Raw genomic sequence first — 18875 nt, 5'->3', positions numbered from 1 at the left:
ATCGCATTGAATCCAGTGAGATATGAGCATGTGCAGAATAGGTGTGACACTAAGCACACCCTTACACATGTTCCTGAGCCAGAGCCCAGGCAGGGAAATGATCGGGGAGGCATTTTCCATGAACTTAATACTTGTAGCACCAAGCAGGGACACGGCAGGTTAAAATTAATCTTTTGTGGCAGAGGAACAAAAGGTCAGTTCTTGAGACGTGTGCTGGGGCAGGCAGGGGTGCGCAGCGGTGGTGCTGGGGTGTGAAAGCTGCTTCAGCGCAGGTCTCAACTGTTTCAGGCAGCTGTTTTGGTGCTTGTTGGTGGGCAGGGAAGCTGGCCCTGTGACACCGACCTGGAGCACCATCCTGCCCAAGTGCACCGAATTATCGATCCCTAAATAATTTAGTGGTTGAATAGTCTTATTGTGGAAAGGAATGACTTCTGCCAGTATGATTTATTCACTTTGAAGGTAGACTAAACTAAACAAGAGTAAGACTTTATGTTGTAAAACAAACCTTTACTCCTGGAGTTACTCCAGTGTAGCTGTCGTACCTGAAATCTGCACTTGTACTTAATCTGGAGAGATGCCACGGCATAGGGGACCCCTGAGCATTCCTGGTCACAGTGGCTTTTATGAAGATTTAAGGCTACTGTACCCAGCCTGTGGGTGTCTTTGGAAAATATCACTCCAAATGCCTAAAAACTGATGGGCATTGTGAGGGAGAAGGGCGAGGAGCTCTTTGCTGTGGCTGCCCCCTCTGAGCCACAGTTGTGCTCTGTGTTGTTCCCTCTGCAGGGATCGCCGTCTGCAACATCCCCTCAGCTGCAGTGGAGGAGACGGCCGACTCCACCATCTGCCACGTCCTCAACCTCTACCGGCGAAACACGTGGCTCTACCAGGCGCTGCGGGAAGGCACGCGGGTGCAGAGCGTGGAGCAGATCCGGGAGGTGGCCTCCGGTGCTGCCCGCATCAGGGGGGAGACGCTCGGCCTCATCGGCTTCGGTACGTTGGTGAAGGGCAGTGGTGGGTGTAATGCTGCAGTCCCCACATTCAGCCTTTAAGGAAGACTCGACACCACTGCACTGTCCTAGGAAGGGCCTAAAATGAGCATTTTCAAACCCAGAACCACCACAGTAGATTGGTGTGAAGGAGGCAGAACATCTTACACTGAATTTTCAGGAAAGGAGTTGTATTTTGTGAGCCTTGGCTGCGTCCTAGGAGAAACACTAATGAAACCTTTCAGTTCTTCAAGAGGGACCACACCTGGTAGTGCTGCCATCCTCTCCCAAAAAACTCCATGCCTGAGCCACAGCTACAGCAGCCTTGGCTCTTTCTGAGCCATTCTGCTTGTGGAGGCACGACTGTATAAAACAAAGTTTGTCTTCATTTAAATTATTCTTTTTCTTTTGCACACAGGCCGCACTGCACAGGCGGTTGCAGTCCGAGCCAAGGCATTCGGCTTCAATGTGATATTTTATGACCCGTACCTGCAGGACGGGATAGAGAGGTCCCTGGGAGTCCAACGGGTCTACACACTCCAGGACCTGCTCTATCAGAGCGACTGTGTCTCGTTGCACTGTAACCTTAACGAACATAACCACCACCTTATCAACGACTTCACGATCAAGCAGGTAATTCACCTCGCGTGCATAAGCAACGAGAGCGCTTTGCTCTTCAGTGAGCAAACCCTGAGCATCAGTGCTGGCCTTGGGCCCTCTGTGATCACAGCCACAGCGAGCTGGTGCCTTAATGCCTGCAGGCTATCTCCAAAATAGCTGCTTGCATCCAACAGCCCATCTGTCTCCCCGCCGTGTTTATCAGGGGGAGCCAGGTAAGAGAACCTTCTGTGCCCGTGACAGCAGGGTTAGGCTTTGCTTGCTCTTACCACCTGGAGCTGGAACTTCCACAGAAAACCCACATGCACTGGGATGGGGACCCCGCCTTACAGTTAAGGGGATTTTGCTTGGTGCAGGAGCACAGCTGCTCAGCAGGAAAAGTGGGGGGCTGTCCCAGCCAGAGGCACACTGCGGCACTGCTGTGTCCAGGAGGGGGTAGGACCAGGTCACCACCTGCAGCTCACTCTCATTTTTCTTTCCCTGGCTGCCACCAGATGAGGCAGGGAGCGTTCCTGGTGAACACGGCACGTGGAGGGCTGGTGGACGAGAAGGCCTTAACTCAAGCTCTCAAGGAGGGACGGATACGAGGGGCTGCGCTTGATGTGCATGAGTCTGAACCGTTTAGGTAAAGCTCTGGTTTTTCTCTCAAGTTGTTGTCCATAGTGGCGTGTCCACGGGGTGTGCAAGACCCACGTGCACTCTCACACAGCGTCAGCGCTGGGGGACAGTCTTGCTGGCTTGAGAAAAGACCTGGCACCTTGCAGCATCCATCAGGCAGGGGCTGGCAGTGGTGGTGCAGGAGTCCAAAGGGACACTGGGAGCTTAGAACAAGAAGCGGCACTCGCTAGTGAATGAGAACTGACTTTCTGTGGGAGTGTTGGGCACTTCTCCCCGCAGGCCGCTGCTAGCCAACGAGGGATGGTTCTAAGTGAGAGTGTGGCTCCTCTCACTGCACATTGGGGGTGGAGGTAGTGCTAGTATTTTGCTTGTGTTTTCAGAAGCAACACTAAAGAAAGTGTGCTCCTGCACAGGGGGTTCCCCCGTGTCCAGCCCCTTCCACCCTGTGCTGGGTGACTCACCTCCCCACGCTGCTGCAGAGACACCTCCAGGCATTTATTCCTGTGGGGATGTTATGAACAACCACCCAATAGGTTGGTTTTTCAGCTCTGTTGGTTCTTTTGGTGCATTTTCAGTTCGTGCCGTGCATGGGAGCTGTGCTTCCTCTCCAGGACTTCTGTGCCTGTTGCAGGCTGGCAGGACCCTGTCAGGCTCCCTCCAGCCCAGGTGCCACAGGCGAGGGAGCAGGGAGGGAGGCTTAAATATGCAGGTGGCAGACCACAAGCCTTTTGCTGATCATAACATCTTTTAGTCTCTTTTTAAACATTGATTAATTATTTTTTTTCTCCTTCTTCCCAGTTTTGCTCAAGGCCCATTGAAAGATGCTCCTAATTTAATCTGTACTCCACACACCGCTTGGTACAGTGAGCAGGCATCACTAGAGATGAGAGAAGCTGCTGCTACTGAAATACGGCGTGCGATCACAGGTACCCAGCCCCACAGAGAAGCTGGGATTCACTCACGTGTGCACCCAGAATGTGAGCCAGGAGGGGTAGAGACACAGCTTCACCTCAGCAGGAGACTGGGAAAAGAGCATAACCCTGATTTTCTTCCCAGCAAAAGAACTGAGGAGCCAAGCTCCACTTCTCTGTCATTTGGCCATGTTTGTGGTTGGGTGAGGGGTTTGGGGGGTTTTGGTGTTTTTTTTATTTTTTAAAATCAATGGGGCACTCGTGCAGCGTGGCCGAGACTGATGTTTGGGACCAGGAAGGAAAGGACAGTGAAGCAGTAATTGCTGACCCTTTTACTAGTGCTAACCGAAAAGATAGAGCAGACCATAGCCGGCTGCGTGCCAAAACCAAATCTCAGAGCAGTGAAGGCACCTGTGTCAACTCTTGTTGTAACCTGGAGGGCAAAGCTTCATGTCTGGCTAAGCCCTGCTTTGAAATCAGCAGGCTCAGGGCAACTTCTTTCATGAAAGCAGAGAGTTGGAACTCGGGATAAGAAACTGGTTTCCAGCCCTGCACCTGAAGGCAGTCAAAACATCCTCCTGAAACAAGGGATATGGGATTTCTATGCCCCTGCCTCCCCCTCAGCCCCTGCCTTTATAGCAAATACAGTGACATGGAAAAAATTGTAGCTTATAATTAAAGGGTGATAAAGATAGGACTCGCCTGACACACATTTACCTTTATTACCAATTCCAGGACGCATCCCAGAAAGCCTAAGGAACTGCGTGAATAAGGAATTCTTTGTCACAACAGCTCCATGGTCAGTAATAGATCAGCAAGCAATTCATCCAGAGCTCAACGGTGCCACGTACAGGTAAGCCCGAGAACTGGACTCCAGCAGCCCACCAGGGCAGCAGGCTCCCCTGCAGAGGTAGGGTTTGGGATTCTAGCATTAATGTGAGCATGAAAGCCCAAGAAACAACTTTTACACTGACTGAGCCAGTGACTGTGAAGTCTCCCCGCTTGAGGACCTGTAGTCACACTGTGGGGACTACTAATGCTGCTTGATTTAACTGTGGGTTTGTAAAGCCTCCCATTTATAAAGCCTTCGTCCTGGTGGGCCAGCAGCCAGTTGTGTGGATTCTCCGTGAGTGCCAGGTCCCCCAAGCACCTAACCAAGCAGGACGTAACTTCTAAACTTAAAGAGAAGCAATTACAGATCTGCTCTGCAGCTCTGTCCATGCACTGACTGCTTGGGCTGTGAGCCTGGTCCCATTTGTGGGTTAATGAGCCAGGGGAAAAACTCCAAGTATAGGTCTATAGTCAGGTGGCCTAATTGCCACCTAAATCCCTGAGATTAGGGTTACTTATTGGTCTTCTTTGGACAGCTCAAAGTGTGCTGATAGGAGACATTAGGCAAGAGGACTCAGCTGGAGCATGGGCAGCCTTCCCCATATCAGTGTTGCCAAAAATACTCTGGGATTAAAAAACGCACCCACAGGGCACGTCAGGTTGTTCTCCTGGGCAGAGGCAGGCAGGGGTGCATTCAGCAGCAGAGGCCTTGAGAGGCCACACAGCCCCAAGCAACTCATGTGCTGTGGCCTTGCACGCTCACACCTGCCTGCAGGTCACAGGCAGCAATCGCTCACTTTGACCAGCAGAACGTGTAGACTGAAACATCTAAAGCTGGTGAAAAGCGTCCCTCTAAAAGCAATGCCCTCGTCCTGGGGACAAGTCTTGGCTTCCAGGCTTAACCTCTGCAGGGCGCTTCGTCCTTGCTAAACTCCTTGGGAGCCTCTGCCCTGGTGCCCCTGTAAGCTGGCAGCTTCACTGCCAGCTAAGATCTGGCTTCTCCCAAGGCGATGGCAGCAGCAGGGAAGTGCTTGTGGGGGGCTCTTGGTCCCCACGCATCCAACAGATGGAGGGATTTGGCCTCGCTGCCCCTATGTTCCGTCTTCTGTGTGATCAGCTCGACATTCACATTTCTTCTCCTTTCTCAAACTCGCTGTCGGTTCTTGTTGGAACTGGTCCAGAGGAGGGTTATGAAGATGATCGGAGGGCTGGAGCATCTCCCATATGAGGACAGGCTGAGAGACTTGGGCTTGTTCAGCCTGGAGAAGGGAAGGCTCTGAGATCTTATAGTGACCTTCCAGTACCTGAAAGGGGCTACAGGAAAGCTGGGGAGGGACTGTTCACAAAGTGATAAGATGAGGAGGAATGGGTATAAACTGGAGAGGGGCAGATTTAGACTAGACATAATGAAGAATTTCTTCACGACGACAGCGGTGAGGCACTGGAACAGGTTGCCCTGGGAAGCTGTGGCTGCCCCATCCCTGGAGGTGTTCAAGGCCAGGTTGGATGGGCCTTGGGCTGCCTGGTCTAACGGGAGGTGTCCCTGCCCATTGCAGGGGGGTTGGAACTAGATGATCTTTAAGGTCCCTTTCCAACCCAATCTGTTCCATGATTCTACAATTCCTTACCCAGTTTTTCAAAAGACAAAGGCCTTCTTGCTGTTCAACAAGCAGTTAGAAGGTACAGAACAAGAGGCAGTCCCAGTACCATAGTGGATGCTTACCCAGGACTCATGCCCAGCCTGTACACCTCCTCGTGGTTCTGCAGGCTTGTTTTTAGCTGATACTGCATTACCCAGCAAAGGCCAGTCTCCAGCTTTGTAGGAAGTGCTGCAGAAGAAAGGCTTGGCAATGAAAAGGAACAGGAAAGACAACAGAAAAGCAGAGAGATGAGTGTAACGAAGGCAAAGCAGCATTACAGGCACAGGGACAAAAGCCACCACCCTTTGGAGCACTTTGAATGCCACACTAGGTGTTACAGAAAACAAAACCACACAAGGGTGCAGGAAAGGAGCGCTGGGTTCCTGGGAGCACTGATTGGTAATTGCTCCTCAGCACAGCAGCTCAGATACTGCTTCTGATGTCCTGGTGTCCGATGAATGAGCTGCAAGAAAAGCAAAACTCACTCCCAGAGAGGCTAACTCACTCTCATCTGTACTTCAGCTTTCTTTTGTACTACCTTCGAGGTTGATGTGGTTCTTTTTGTCAAGGACATTTGCTTTACTGTAATTAATTTGTGCCAACGTACTAATGGGATGCGAGGAGTCCGCCTCAACTTAGAGTCATCAAGCACAGCTTTTTTTTTTGGAAAAGCCCTCTCAAAGCAAGTGATTTATGTTCAAATGTCTCTTAAAAGAAGCTGAGGTGGTAGGTGGTACTGACAGAAACTTCAGTGTCAGGCATAAAGGTTTCAGTTAATTCAAATCTTCTAGGAAATACTGGTTCCAGCCTGGGAGATCGTGCACTGTTTTCTCACAGTAGGACCAGGGCTGTATCCTCCAGGGCCTGCAAACAGCCTACAGAACAGAAAAGCATCATTGCCCTGGCGAGAAGAGTCAGGGTGGCAGTCTGGAGTTCATTTATACCCATTCTTTTTTTCTCCTTCAGCTGACTGGCATAATTATTTGTCTCCTCTTGCAGTTAAGCACTGGGAAACAGTTACTATAGGTCTTGGTATCACAGCTCTATGGTGCACTCTTAGAATTAGTCTTGTATTCAGGCAAACAGTACAATAAAGATTTAGAACAATCTGACTTCATATAAAATACCTTTGTAATTAATAGCAAATATTAACTCTATCATCACCTTCCTTATCTCTCCTCTATCACTGGAGTATCTGGGGGTTTTACATATGAGAAAAATCTATAAATAAAACTTGTTTCCTTTCAAAGCATAAAAAGATCCTGGTTCATCAAGTAGTGCCAGCATCCTAATACTCTTTGTCAGTCACAACTTGCTCAGGGTTAAACACAAAATGGAAAAAAACCCCACATACCCAAACCATGTTTGGTTACAAAGTCAGTGTGATGCCTTTGCTTGGCGATCTCTGCTTTAAGCTTGGGCGTAAAGCCTTCCCGAGTGCTAGTTTCAAGTAATTCTGAATCTACCAAGCTCACCTCATGAGGCCCCAGTGGCAGCATTTATTGCCGCAGTGTTCATTAGTACTGGTACATGAATGGAAAGATGAAGCAGCAGCCAGCAGGGAAGGAAGGAAGGAAGGAGGGGGATCATCCTCATTAAATGGAAAACAGCAGTTTTGACCCACGGCAGCTGTGGTTTAATATTGAACTGTCCCTTGTAACTGGCGTGACCGACCTGCCTCTCTGTCCCCTCTGCCAGGTATCCCCCCGGGATGGTCAGTGTCGCACCAGGAGGAATCCCGGCAGCCATGGAGGGCATCATTCCTGGAGGCATCCCTGTTACTCACAATCTTCCCACAGTGGCACATCCGTCCCAAGCTCCATCTCCGAACCAGCCCACAAAACACGGGGACAACAGGGAACATCCCAATGAGCAATAGCAGATAATTTAAAAATCATTCAATAAACTTGGGACCAAGAGACATTGGAAAAGAAGTTATACGTGAACTAAAAAACAATTTGATACGAAATTTGCAATGTTGATTTTGGACAGACGCATCATTGATGTTCCAGTGTTAACGACAAAGCGATAGCAGTCAGGACTGGGGAGAAGCCCTGAAGAAGTCACCTGCTTACCGAAGCGCTGAAAACTAGGATGTGATACATTGATGATCAACTTCTGTTATTGTGTGTTAAGTTTCCTTCATTTGTGCATCAATCACATGAATAAAAATAGATTTTTTTTCCCCCCTCAATTCCTTGGGAAGGACAGGGCTTCTGCACCTGATTTCAAACCATTGCATTAAGCAGTCCTTGCAGAGTCAACATAGAAATGTAAGAGGAAACCATTTTGTGGCTTCAGCCCTCTCTTTACTCTTGTATCTGGTTACCTCTTCTAACGAGGGGCATCAGTGCTGGCTTAGAAGTGGAAGAAAAAAAAAAAACAACACAAAATAATAATCCATTTTGCAGGCTCACAGGGCCAGTGATGTGTAACAGGAGTTCTCCTGACAGGTTTAAGTTCTAGCCATTCCAGCCAGGATCTGTGGGATGGGGAGGGCAGAAAGGGCTCCTGGCACCGGCCGCTGCCCTCCCAGGCTAAAGACAAAACAACCTGCCAGTCTCTTCTCTGCCTGATACACTGAATAAAGTAGCTGTGCATTCACCTCCGCCCTGCAATGATGCAAGAAAAAAAAAAAAAAGATTTAAAAAAAAAAGAAAAAAAAAGAAGAAAGTATTACGTTTCACACACTATTTGTACTCAAATATATTTTCTCAGTTTTAAATCTGCAGCTATTTTATCAAGTGGAAAAAAAGTCTTGAGCTGGAAAGGGTTCAAGAATAACGTTGCATTTCCTTATGTCTCAGGAAACACTTTTTATGGTAACTTGTCAGACTGTCTATGAACAAAACCCACTTTTTTAGACATTGATAAAAGTCTTCTTTTCTTCACGTGATATTTTATACAAGAACACTTCAAAATGTGTTATTAGATGTGACTGATTTTAACAAATCCTATTAGATTTGTATCAACTAGTTACATGTTATATTCATAGTCTTTTGTGAATCATCGCCTTTTTGTTTTTAAAAGATGGCCTATTTTGAGCCTTTGTATGGGTACATTCCTGTTTCTGTGACAAAAAAAAAAACCTTAAGCTGTCCCAAACAGAAAAAAAAAGAAAAAGAAACCAATGGCTATCAGAAGTATGTTTTGTTTTAGTGTGTTACCGTTATTGTGTTTGTTTATTGTAAAGGTGGACATTTAGCGTTCAGTGCAGTTTTCAATAAAAGGTGATAAAATTTCTACAATTTCTGAAAGGTAAGAGCTCTCGCTGCCCTCCGACTCACGTTTGAGAAGCTCAGGACATTAAGAATGCACCGCAAGGTACAGAAATGCAGCTTTAATCACACTGTGCCCTCCTCCAAAAACCAAGCATGAGTTCCCAGTAGAGAGCGGGTTGTTGTTGAGCTATGAAGGCAGCTACACCTCAGACAACACTTCAGTCACAAGAAATAAAGCATTAACACACCATTAGGGACTAAAACTGAAAACGCGCTAGACAAAAGGCCTGTTGATGTTGTTTCCATTCTTTCACATTATACACTGTGCTAGAGCTTGGTCTGGGCACACCGGGCACACATGGGGAAAGAGGGTGGTCTGGAAAGGGACTAAAAAAAAAAAATAAGCTGAAATCAAAAAGCATCTGGGTTACAAAACTGTATTTTGTTTTCTTTAAATTAAACTGAAAACTAATTACCAGTTCCAAACATGTTAAAATTAAGAGGTCAGCTTTCATAGATGAGTGACCATTCTGTCAGTTATCAACACAGCACACCAGGGACCAGCCAAGAAACCAAGAGGATAAACCAGGTCAGTTACAGAGAAGAGAGTTGGGAAATAGTGACCTGATGGTAAAAAAACAAGAGGAAAAAATTTAATTGATTTTAAAGTTTAGAGTTGTTTTAAAATTAAACTAGCTCTGGTGCTTTCATGTTTTTAAATAAGCAGTTGTATCCCAGCTGGGTGCAAGTACTTCCCTGTGTCACAGGATCTCGTGTGCCAGTGGTTCTCGTGCATCTGCTGCCAGCACTCCGCACCAGGACAGCGAGAGGCTGGATTGTTCATCCCACATCCACCCTCCCTCTCAACCAAAACACCAAGGATGGAGGCAAGGGGAGGCCGACAGCTTCACCTGAAGTGCTGCAAGCTCTACGAGTGGCAAGTAAGGGATCCCAAGGGTTATCAGCTAAAGGACATGTTTTGCTCACAAGACTGCAGCTTTAGATGCTCCCCTCTGCCACTGGGTTTCAAGCATCTGCAGTGCAAACACCAGCAAAACGTGTGAAGATCCACGGAGGCAGAAAGGGAAGAGGCTCATCACAATTAAGATACACTGAACCACCAGGAAGCTGCACACCACAACTTTCAAATGGAAGATTACTGGGCAAAGGAACAGGAGATAAACAGTTGCCACTGAAGATTTGTGCTGTTACTCTGCCGACAGAGCCACGCTGCTGTTGTCACACTCAAGGAGGGCAGGCAGGGATTCGCTCCATGGATGATGGATGCCACAGTAGCTTAAAACAAGCAGCTTGAACATGGCAAGCACTAGATAAAACCTAAGAAAAGGGGTTAAGGGAAGTTACTGAACAAAAAAAGGGGGGAGGAGGAAAAGCAGCAATTAAAGAAGGGGTTCTAAGTTCACACAAACCAATGTTGTTAATGCAGTAAACAAAATCTAGTAATGTTTGCCATAAGCCATGCAGCAAAACTTTGGAAGAATCCAGAATTACTAAATTTTAATATATTAAAACCAAAAGAAATACAGGGATTGCACTGAGGAATTCATAAATAAAACCAGAAAAAACAACCAGGTGTCAAGGAGGTAGCAATGAAAAGCCAAGTTCTGCACCAGGAAAGCGTGTGCTACTGCAAGCAATAATGAGGAGAATAACATGGAGAAACCCAATTTTATAAATACTTGGCTAAAAGAGCAGAACTTGCCAACAAGCTGCAAGGTAGCATTTGCAAATTAATCGCAGGATTGGTAAACTTTCAAGTATGTGATTCAAGGAGAGGACCCATTGACATACACTGACTACTGTGCTAGCATAAAGCAAGGGGTTGCATTTCTTTAATCTACAGGTACATGAGGTTTGGAGTACTTCGATTTTGAAAAAGAGAACTTCACCAGTTCTGAAACGACCTGTGAAGCGTGTTCACCTGAACAAACCATTTTACAGCACATCAGAACAAAACAATAGTGATCAAGAAAGCCAAGAGCTCTGAAGTACCAGGACTGTCCTCTCACACCAGAACTAGATAAATACCGGAGAGCACAGTGCATGCTTGTGACAAACAGCTGAACCAAGTGCGTGGTGAACTGCCACTTGCTGTGGTGACGTGTCGGCTGGGGACGGGGGTCGTCAAGCCGCAACACAGGCTGCCCGCACACAGCAACAGGAGAGAAGGAAAAGCGTGCTCATCACGTTTGGCTCAAGGTAGACTTTCACATTGGTTATTCTCCCCATGTTACAAGAAAGCTTTACTTCCTTAAATGGAACAGCACTGCCCAAAGTGAAGGGGGATGTTCAAACTCTGCACAGCATTTTTGCACACCCTTTGAAGTTGCCTACTGAAGGTGGGAGCCTCTCTCTTTGTCCATTCAAGTGGTGGTCTGCAAAGGCCAGCTGGTCCTGGCTAAGCCAGGATCTGAATTTACAGTGATCTGGCTACCGAACAAGAACTTCTGATGCTTGCATACTTAGTCCTGAACTAGAAGGACCTCCAGAAGCACACTGGATTACACCACAGGAGATGAACCAAGCACGTGGTGCAGACCAGCTCAGATCATGGAAATTCTCATCTCAGCTTACACTATGTTCCCTTCTCCTGACAGAACAGCTTCAAGTCCTCAGCTAGACAAGGTATGAACGGATTTCACTGCAAGGTAAGAAAAAGGACAAAAAAAAATATACCAATTTAGAAAGCAAACTTGAAACAGGACCATATGCTTGTTAAGAACCTCTTTAGTATCTGCAGTTTGCCTGTTTAGTTCAGGTAAATCATACGTACATTGCAGAAAAGCATGCATTCTTTTACCTGAAAATTTGCACATGCACCAATCAGGAGATCTGATGGCCAAAAAAAGGTGGAGACATTTCATAATAAACCTCAATGGAATCTGTGATGGGAAAATTGCTAAGTTAATACAGTACTTCATTATTTCTATACTTTTGGTGTCATCACCAAGTTTATGTAGGAGTTGTGCACGTTTCAACACCATCTAAGCAGCATTTGGAAGAAAAAGCAGCAAGTTCCTCACAGGGTTTCCATAGCTCTGAACAACACAAAAATATGGGCTATGGGGCTTCTCTCAACGTTCTAATGAAAACAGTTTCATCTACTGCAAAATTCCTTATTCAACCACCACACCACCAAAAGTGCTTTTCAAGACAACCTGAATTGCACTGTATATGTAAAAACTGGCATTAACCTTTAGTGTTTAAGTGAGATTTTTAGATAAACTTTATCCATTACAGGTTACATGGCTAAAGTTATCAAATATAATAAAATTTCTAATGGAGAATATACTCTGAACTTACAGTCTCAGGAACTTATATAGGTTTAAGTATGGCCACATCAATCAACATGCAAGAAATTCCCAGGTTTACATACTGAGAGATATATAAGTGTTTTTTAAAAAAACTTTAGCATAGACTCTTTAATTGGAACTGTCGAGTGTATTCTCACTAGATTTAAAAACCAAGGACCAACCCTTTAAAGGAGGTTTTTTTTTCATTTGCAGCAATACTGAAGTCGATGAAAGATTAAATGGTAAAGTGATATATAGTTTGTATCACAGCAAGACAGAGTTCTGACAATATGGAATAATCACATCCAAGTCCTCTGATTTTACTCCATTTTTAGTATACACTCACTGGAATAAAACCCCTATACTTTAGGTCAATTCTGTGACTAAATATTCTTATGTAGACTGAAAGGACTCTAACTATTAAAGAAGAAAAAAAAAAAACAACAAACCTTTCTCAGGAAGCAAATCATTTCACTCAATGAAAAATTTAGCTTCTCTTCCACTTTGTTCCATGTTCTTTAGATTTTATTACATGGGCATAGCAGTAATGAAAATATTAGTAAAATAATGAACTTATTTTTGTTTATGACTTGCTGTGGGTGTTTTGTGCAAAGAAAAAAAACCCTCACCATCTGACCTGGGCACTTGGGAGATTTCACAGAAATGGGCCTTGCACAGAAACGTGTCAGAGTATCGAAAAGGTGATGCAGAATACCAGGTTCTACTGCAAAAGAATCTCGGAGGGAAGAGAGATCCATCTAACGTGTGCTTTCAGAAGTGCCCTTAACTGAAACATTTCTTTGCAATAATTGAGATGCTGGTATATTTTCCTATTACACAACCTCTTACACAACCACATGCGGTACATTTATAGACAGATTTACAATCAGAAAGAAAAAATGGGGTTTCTTTTCTGTCTTGATAATAAAATTAGCTGTTTTTTGTTTCTTTTTCTTTATTTTTGTACAAACTGTAGTCCAGCCCATTTCGTTCTCTTCACGCAGCCGATGAGCTTCTAGACTTGCTCTGTGCTGGGCAGAGAAATCCTTTACAACCTGTTTCCCCTACAAGTGGGTCATTCCACAACAAACTGCTAGAGCACAACGTTAACTCCGGGTCAGACACTCTGCGCTGGTAATTTTCATTTCAATTTCTTCATCTTCATTCGTCATCATCATCCTCGTCTTCCTCGCCATCCGAAAGGGATGTACAAGGGCGGATCTGTCGGTAGCGATCGAGCCACTTCTCCACCATCTGAGTGACCAGTGGATGATTGCGCCTACGAGAGCTTTTCTGCATCGCAACGAGAACCCCTCCTTCTGTCACACAGCAGTCCAGCCATTCCCGAAGCAGCTTTTCTTGCTGCTCCTCATTGCCTATCTTTGGGGGAGAGAGAACACATTGAGAATGAGGCTTGAAACATGAACAGCAAACTTGAAGCAAGCCAGCAGTAAAACTCAAATACCCACGCTCAGGCACCAGTGCAGTTTCTTTTAAAAGCTGACAGGGTTAGCACACTACTTCACTGCAGCTGAAAGTCTCCAAAAGCCAAAATGAAGCACACTGTTTTCAACCAATATCTGAAGGCGCTGAAAATATTCTCCAGCTATTCTTCCCCTCTAAATGTTCCAGATGTGTATTTCTAATATAGCCTTCCTATATTTCAATTAGTGGTGAGCAACTAACTAACTATTTAAGGGCCTGGGGATGTGGGTTGACAGTGGCTGAACACGAGCCAGCAGTGGCCCAGGTGGCCAAGAAGGCCAAGAGCATCCTGGCCTGTGTTGGGAGCAGTGTGGCCAGCAGACACAGGGAGGTAACTCTGCCCCTGTATTTGAGGCTGGTGAGGCCACACCTCGAATCCCATGTTCAGTTTTGGGATCCTTGCTACAAGACAGACATTGAGGGGCTGCAGCACATCTGGAGAAGGGCAACAGAACTAGGGAAGGGCCTGGAGCACAAGTCTAATGAGGAGTGGCTGAGGGAACTGGGATTGTTCAGCTTAGAGAAAACGAGGCTGAGGAGAGACCTTATCGCTTTCTATAATTCCCTGAAAGGAGGCCGTAGCAAGGTGGGTGCTGGTCTCTTCTCCCAAGTTAACAAGCAATAGGACAACAAGGAATGGCCTCAAATCACACCAGGGAAGGTTTAGATTGGATATTAGGAAGAAATTCTTTACTCAGTGGTGAAGCACTGAACAGGCTGCCCAGGGAAGTGGCGGAGTCTCCTTCCCTGGGGTGCTAAAAAAACATGTAGATGTGGCACATAGGAAAATGGTTTATTGGGCATGGCGGCGCTGGGCTGATGGTTAGACTGGATGATCTTAGAGGTCTTTTCTAACCTTAATGAATCTATGATTTATAGTAGGCAAAATCTATAAGGAGATTAAGTCTTAAAAGAGCCTTCTGACTTTACAAAGCAGTTTTTCGGAGTCTAGCAGTTCTTAACATGAAACATTTCCTATTACAAGGGTTAACAAATGCTGTGGCTCTCTGAAACAATACCCCTCTCTAGACTTACAAGCCCACACTTTTTCCCCTCCATCATCTAGCAGGGTGCCTTACTCCTGGGTCTGTTTTCAAGGTAGGCTTGTATTCACATGCACTGTGAAGCTACATTCGATTTACAGAACTATAAATAAGTGCCAAGTTGGTGGAAAAACATCTTTCAGAATCACTTCCAATGATGGCAAAGTAAGCAGAATTAATTGAACACATATCCCTGTAGTTCTTCAACTGCAAAACCACATGGGGTTAGTGATTGCTGAGGCCACGGCTTAGTGAAAAAGGCTACCAGCTACACAAATATTTCTTACCTCTTGAGCAGAAAGGAAGTGAATGTGCAATAATTTCCTCTCGCTATCCACCAACGGTAGAAAAGTAACAGTAACATCATCATCAGTGTTCAAGTTAGCACCAGCACCTCGATTGCCATAACCATCATTCTCCATGGCAACCAGAGCAGAGAAATGGCCCCTCGTGTAGCCCAGAGCAATAGGACTTTTCCAACAAAAACTCTGTTCCCATAACAAAGGTAAATATACACCTATGACAAATTAAAACAAAGGGTAAGACTCAGAACTACAGCGTTCAGCAACAAAGAACTTTGATACAAACTGTTTGCTTTTGGCTACACGCAGTGACAGCAGCACATTAACAAGTGTTTAAGACATACTTGCTTTGGTCTACACGAATACACGGCATGCTTTTCAGTACAGGTGATTATTAGTAGGCTAACTTGAGATTAGTCGAGTGTCTCTGCAACTGTACAAGTTTAGACATAAATGTAATGGCTTTTACAACCAATACTGCATGACCATTCCCCTAAAATCTATGACCCATAGTAGAGTGATGAACAAAAAGTTAGAAAAGCAGGCTTTTCTGTTTGGGAATTCTTCTTAAATATAAAAACAAGTCTAAAGGAAAAAAAAAAACAACAATTCTGCCTCAGAAATAAAAGCAACAGTCAGATGCTTATTTTTACCAGAACAAAAATTCCACCATCTGCTTACAAAACTTATTATTAAAAGAACTGCCTGCACTATATATTATTTAGTACCTAAGTCTGTATCTATCCCAGAGAGAACGCGATTTCTCATCAACACTCATTGATAGATTAAATTAACCCACATCAATTATACATAGCTTGTCTCAAAAACACCCACTCAGAGGCCGATGCTGTTTCACCAGGTACAATGAGTTACTGAAGTTGCAGATGCTGAAAGAAGCTGCAGGCTTTTTTCCCCACCATTTTTAGCAATAAGTAATTTGCTTGAGAAGCACGAAGGCTCAAAATACAACTAGAACTCTTTTCTTCTAGGAACATAAATAACTCGTGGTGTGTACTGCTGCAAGATAACTTAAGCAAAAGCATGCCTTACCTTGTGACGGTTTAAAAATAGCCACGCATAAACTTAAGTGCACATGTAGCATAGCAACCTTTCATAGTACAGCTGCTGCCACCAAATTAGGAATAGATGCTGCAGCAAAACAAGGCACTTCACTTCTCCAACTTCCATGGAGATGGAAGGGCAACGCTAAAGCAAAAACCTGAGGCAGGGGGTGGCTTTGGAGGATTTACTTAAGTTTAAAACTCATCTCTCCTTGCTGCAACAAAAATTAGTGGGGACTACAGGTAAATATTTGTTCCTTTCAAAATTCATTTCCCTATCTCTATTATAGCCCACAATCTTTCTTCCCTCCTTTTTTAGTGAATGTGAGCTTAAACGTAGACAGGTGCTATACAGCAACTCAGAGAAGCCCAAGCTCTCCTCAAAGCTTCATCAAAGGGGCACGTGCTACGCAAAACCCACACAGAAGCCCAGAACAGCAAGCCTTGTACCATTTACAGGAAACTTGTCTTGGCAGCCCGTAGTATGCCGAGTGTGATAGCTGCTAGGTTTTAGCTGAACTGCGAGCATTTAATTAGCACGTTAACCACAAAAATGTGGCTGGACCGGCATAGAAGTAACTCCAGGTAATCTAACACAAGACTCCTGAGTTCACCTGTTTGGTGTACGGATGGATGCAGCTTGTGGCAAACGAATCACAAGTCATAAATATTTGTCTGACTAAATTCCTGGAAACGCGTGTCTAGCAAAAGGTTGTCCCAGACACCCAGTTATCTTCTGACCCACAGAGCAAGAAAATTTCAGCATATTTAGGCCATCTAAAATCATCTCAAAGACAACACGTAACTACCAACAGTACAAATTTTCTTCAAAAAAGCGTTTCATTTCCTCACAAAGAACTTCTATCACTGCCCCAAGCTCACTAACCAAACAGCTTCTCATATTTTCTGAAGATTTGAAGTAGTTACAATAGGTTACACATTTGACACTAACTCCACAGTCTGAAGCTCTTCTATATAAAGTTTGCCACCTTCCAAAGTTAGTGTACTCTTCAAAAATCACACGAGGAGACGAGTCAGGAGGTCCTCTACAAATAGTGATGCATTGGTGAAAACAACTGTAGGGTAGCAGATAAGCAGATATACTTGAGGTTGAGAAGATGAACCACAGGCAAAACAAACACCTTAACATCCTGTAACAAGGCTGAAGCACCTGACCAGTTCTTTCCACATCAGCTGTTTACTGCTCAGCATGTACAGATGCTCCCAATCCCCTCCTATATTTTTATTCCTGTAGACAGATGCTAAACACTTCAATATTAATTTGCCTAACACATAGGAAGGTTGCCCAAACAAATTTGGCTTGCAAAATAGAACTCTATAAACACACATCTAAGCAAAACTGGACTGGGTCAGCTAAACAGCATCTTATTTCTCTTAAGGATAGTCTACTGTTTGCCCAGACCAGGAGGAGAAGCAGTCAGAAAGAACCCAATCAAGCCATGCAAAATTATAGTACTACTGGAGAAACAGGTCAGCATTTACATCACGCTTGCTGTAAAGCGCGAATTCCTGAAACACAGATGAATTTTATAAGCTTCCTTTTAACTACATCACAGAATTCACTTCTGCAGAAAGGGAGACTTACATTACCAGTCGACCAATGTTTTGTAATCATAACTCAGTTACTTAATTTTGTACCTGACACCACAACTGTTGGCAAAGCATTTATGAACAGATTCCTTCTTTTTCAGCCCCTAGAGCATACATTCAAGTTGCTGTCTCTTACTTTAATCACAAAAAGCAGCCCAACTCTATCATTCTCCACTCTCCTTTAATTTCTCTACCCTTCTTTCTGTACCCTTGCCTCTTGCTTTAAGGGCTACTCCTTTTCACTGCAATTAAGGGCTGCTTCACAAATCACCTCCTCTATGATGCTGTGGAGTAACAAGGAATGCTCCTTCATCCTGTGGGAGCACCCAGCAGATACCATCATCATTCTGGTTAGAAACTATGCCAGTGCAAACACCTCCTGCCTGCCTCGCCCCAACTTTATGAGCCTCGTTCAGGAAATGCTAAACACAAGTTGGCTTCTAAAATGAACGGTTGCAGCCATCAGTACCACAAGCAAACAGAAATCTGAATTCCATTTATTAATCCTCCTGTGTCTTATAGCAGTACGAACCACACAACGTTTGATAAGTTCTCACTACTAGAATATTTTATGTAAACAATTATAGACTAAAGGCACACTGAGTGAAGGTCAAAATACATTTTGACTGTGGCTGTAGGCAGCAAGCCCACTCTGCAATAACAAACTGCAAGTTTTGAGGGGACTGTTCTGTTGCTCTTAAATGCTCATGAAAATTTCCCTGCCACATAATTCCATCCTCTTCCAGCTTAATGCCACTCTCCTTTCACCTTCCTTTGTTTCTGATTTACAGTTGAACCTTTTTAAAACTAAACTTGAAAAACAAAAGGCTTACCTTGAAAGCGGGTATATCCTAGTGTTTCTCCTCGGAAACTCTTATAATATTTTACTCCATAAACTATAATTGGTCTTCTAAGTATATGTGCAAGTACAAAAATGTGTGTCTGCTCCAAACTCGCTCCAGGCTGAACCAAACAGAAAGACAGACATCACTTGAAACAGAACTTACTGTGAAATTCGAAAACCAGTCTCCAAATGGAGATAGAAAATGCTTTAAAGAGTGACCTAGCTTTGGAAGGAAAAATGAAAGACTGGAAAGAGTATTACATATCAGTTGGAAATAAGCAAAAACATTTCAGCTTGAATTTACATATATACTCTTCTTCCAACAGCCCCGGTACAATCTAACATATTTCATTCCTCAGGTAGAAGTGAAACTATATAAGGCTCAGT

General features: G+C 44.6%; 2 protein-coding genes across 10 annotated transcripts in view; one reads left to right on the top strand and one right to left on the bottom strand.

The window, feature by feature from the left end:
- CTBP2 (C-terminal binding protein 2) overlaps nucleotides 1-7972 on the top strand; it is a 139249-nt gene extending 131277 nt beyond the window's left edge. For all 5 annotated transcript variants that reach the window (XM_069864103.1, XM_069864102.1, XM_069864100.1 and 2 more), the window contains 6 exons: nucleotides 787-993; nucleotides 1408-1622; nucleotides 2102-2232; nucleotides 3024-3151; nucleotides 3872-3989; nucleotides 7306-7972. In XM_069864103.1, coding sequence (XP_069720204.1) covers nucleotides 787-993; nucleotides 1408-1622; nucleotides 2102-2232; nucleotides 3024-3151; nucleotides 3872-3989; nucleotides 7306-7486 — 980 coding nt within the window. In that variant the 3' untranslated portion in view covers nucleotides 7487-7972. The remainder of the gene's footprint in view (nucleotides 1-786; nucleotides 994-1407; nucleotides 1623-2101; nucleotides 2233-3023; nucleotides 3152-3871; nucleotides 3990-7305) is intronic.
- A 2364-nt stretch (nucleotides 7973-10336) lies between these two features.
- Nucleotides 10337-18875, bottom strand: part of ZRANB1 (zinc finger RANBP2-type containing 1) — a 44416-nt gene continuing 35877 nt past the window's right edge. For 4 of the 5 annotated variants that reach the window (XM_069864106.1, XM_069864107.1, XM_069864108.1 and 1 more), the window contains exons 9-11: nucleotides 18478-18607; nucleotides 14958-15187; nucleotides 10337-13522 (exon numbers count right to left, since the gene is read on the bottom strand). In XM_069864106.1, coding sequence (XP_069720207.1) covers nucleotides 13304-13522; nucleotides 14958-15187; nucleotides 18478-18607 — 579 coding nt within the window. In that variant the 3' untranslated portion in view covers nucleotides 10337-13303. The remainder of the gene's footprint in view (nucleotides 13523-14957; nucleotides 15188-18477; nucleotides 18608-18875) is intronic. The other variant, XR_011337995.1, reaches the window with a different exon arrangement.

This window comes from Phaenicophaeus curvirostris, chromosome 9, assembly GCF_032191515.1.
Source record: "Phaenicophaeus curvirostris isolate KB17595 chromosome 9, BPBGC_Pcur_1.0, whole genome shotgun sequence".
Taxonomy (NCBI): domain Eukaryota; kingdom Metazoa; phylum Chordata; class Aves; order Cuculiformes; family Cuculidae; genus Phaenicophaeus; species Phaenicophaeus curvirostris.
This window is presented reverse-complemented; position numbering and strand designations above follow the sequence as displayed.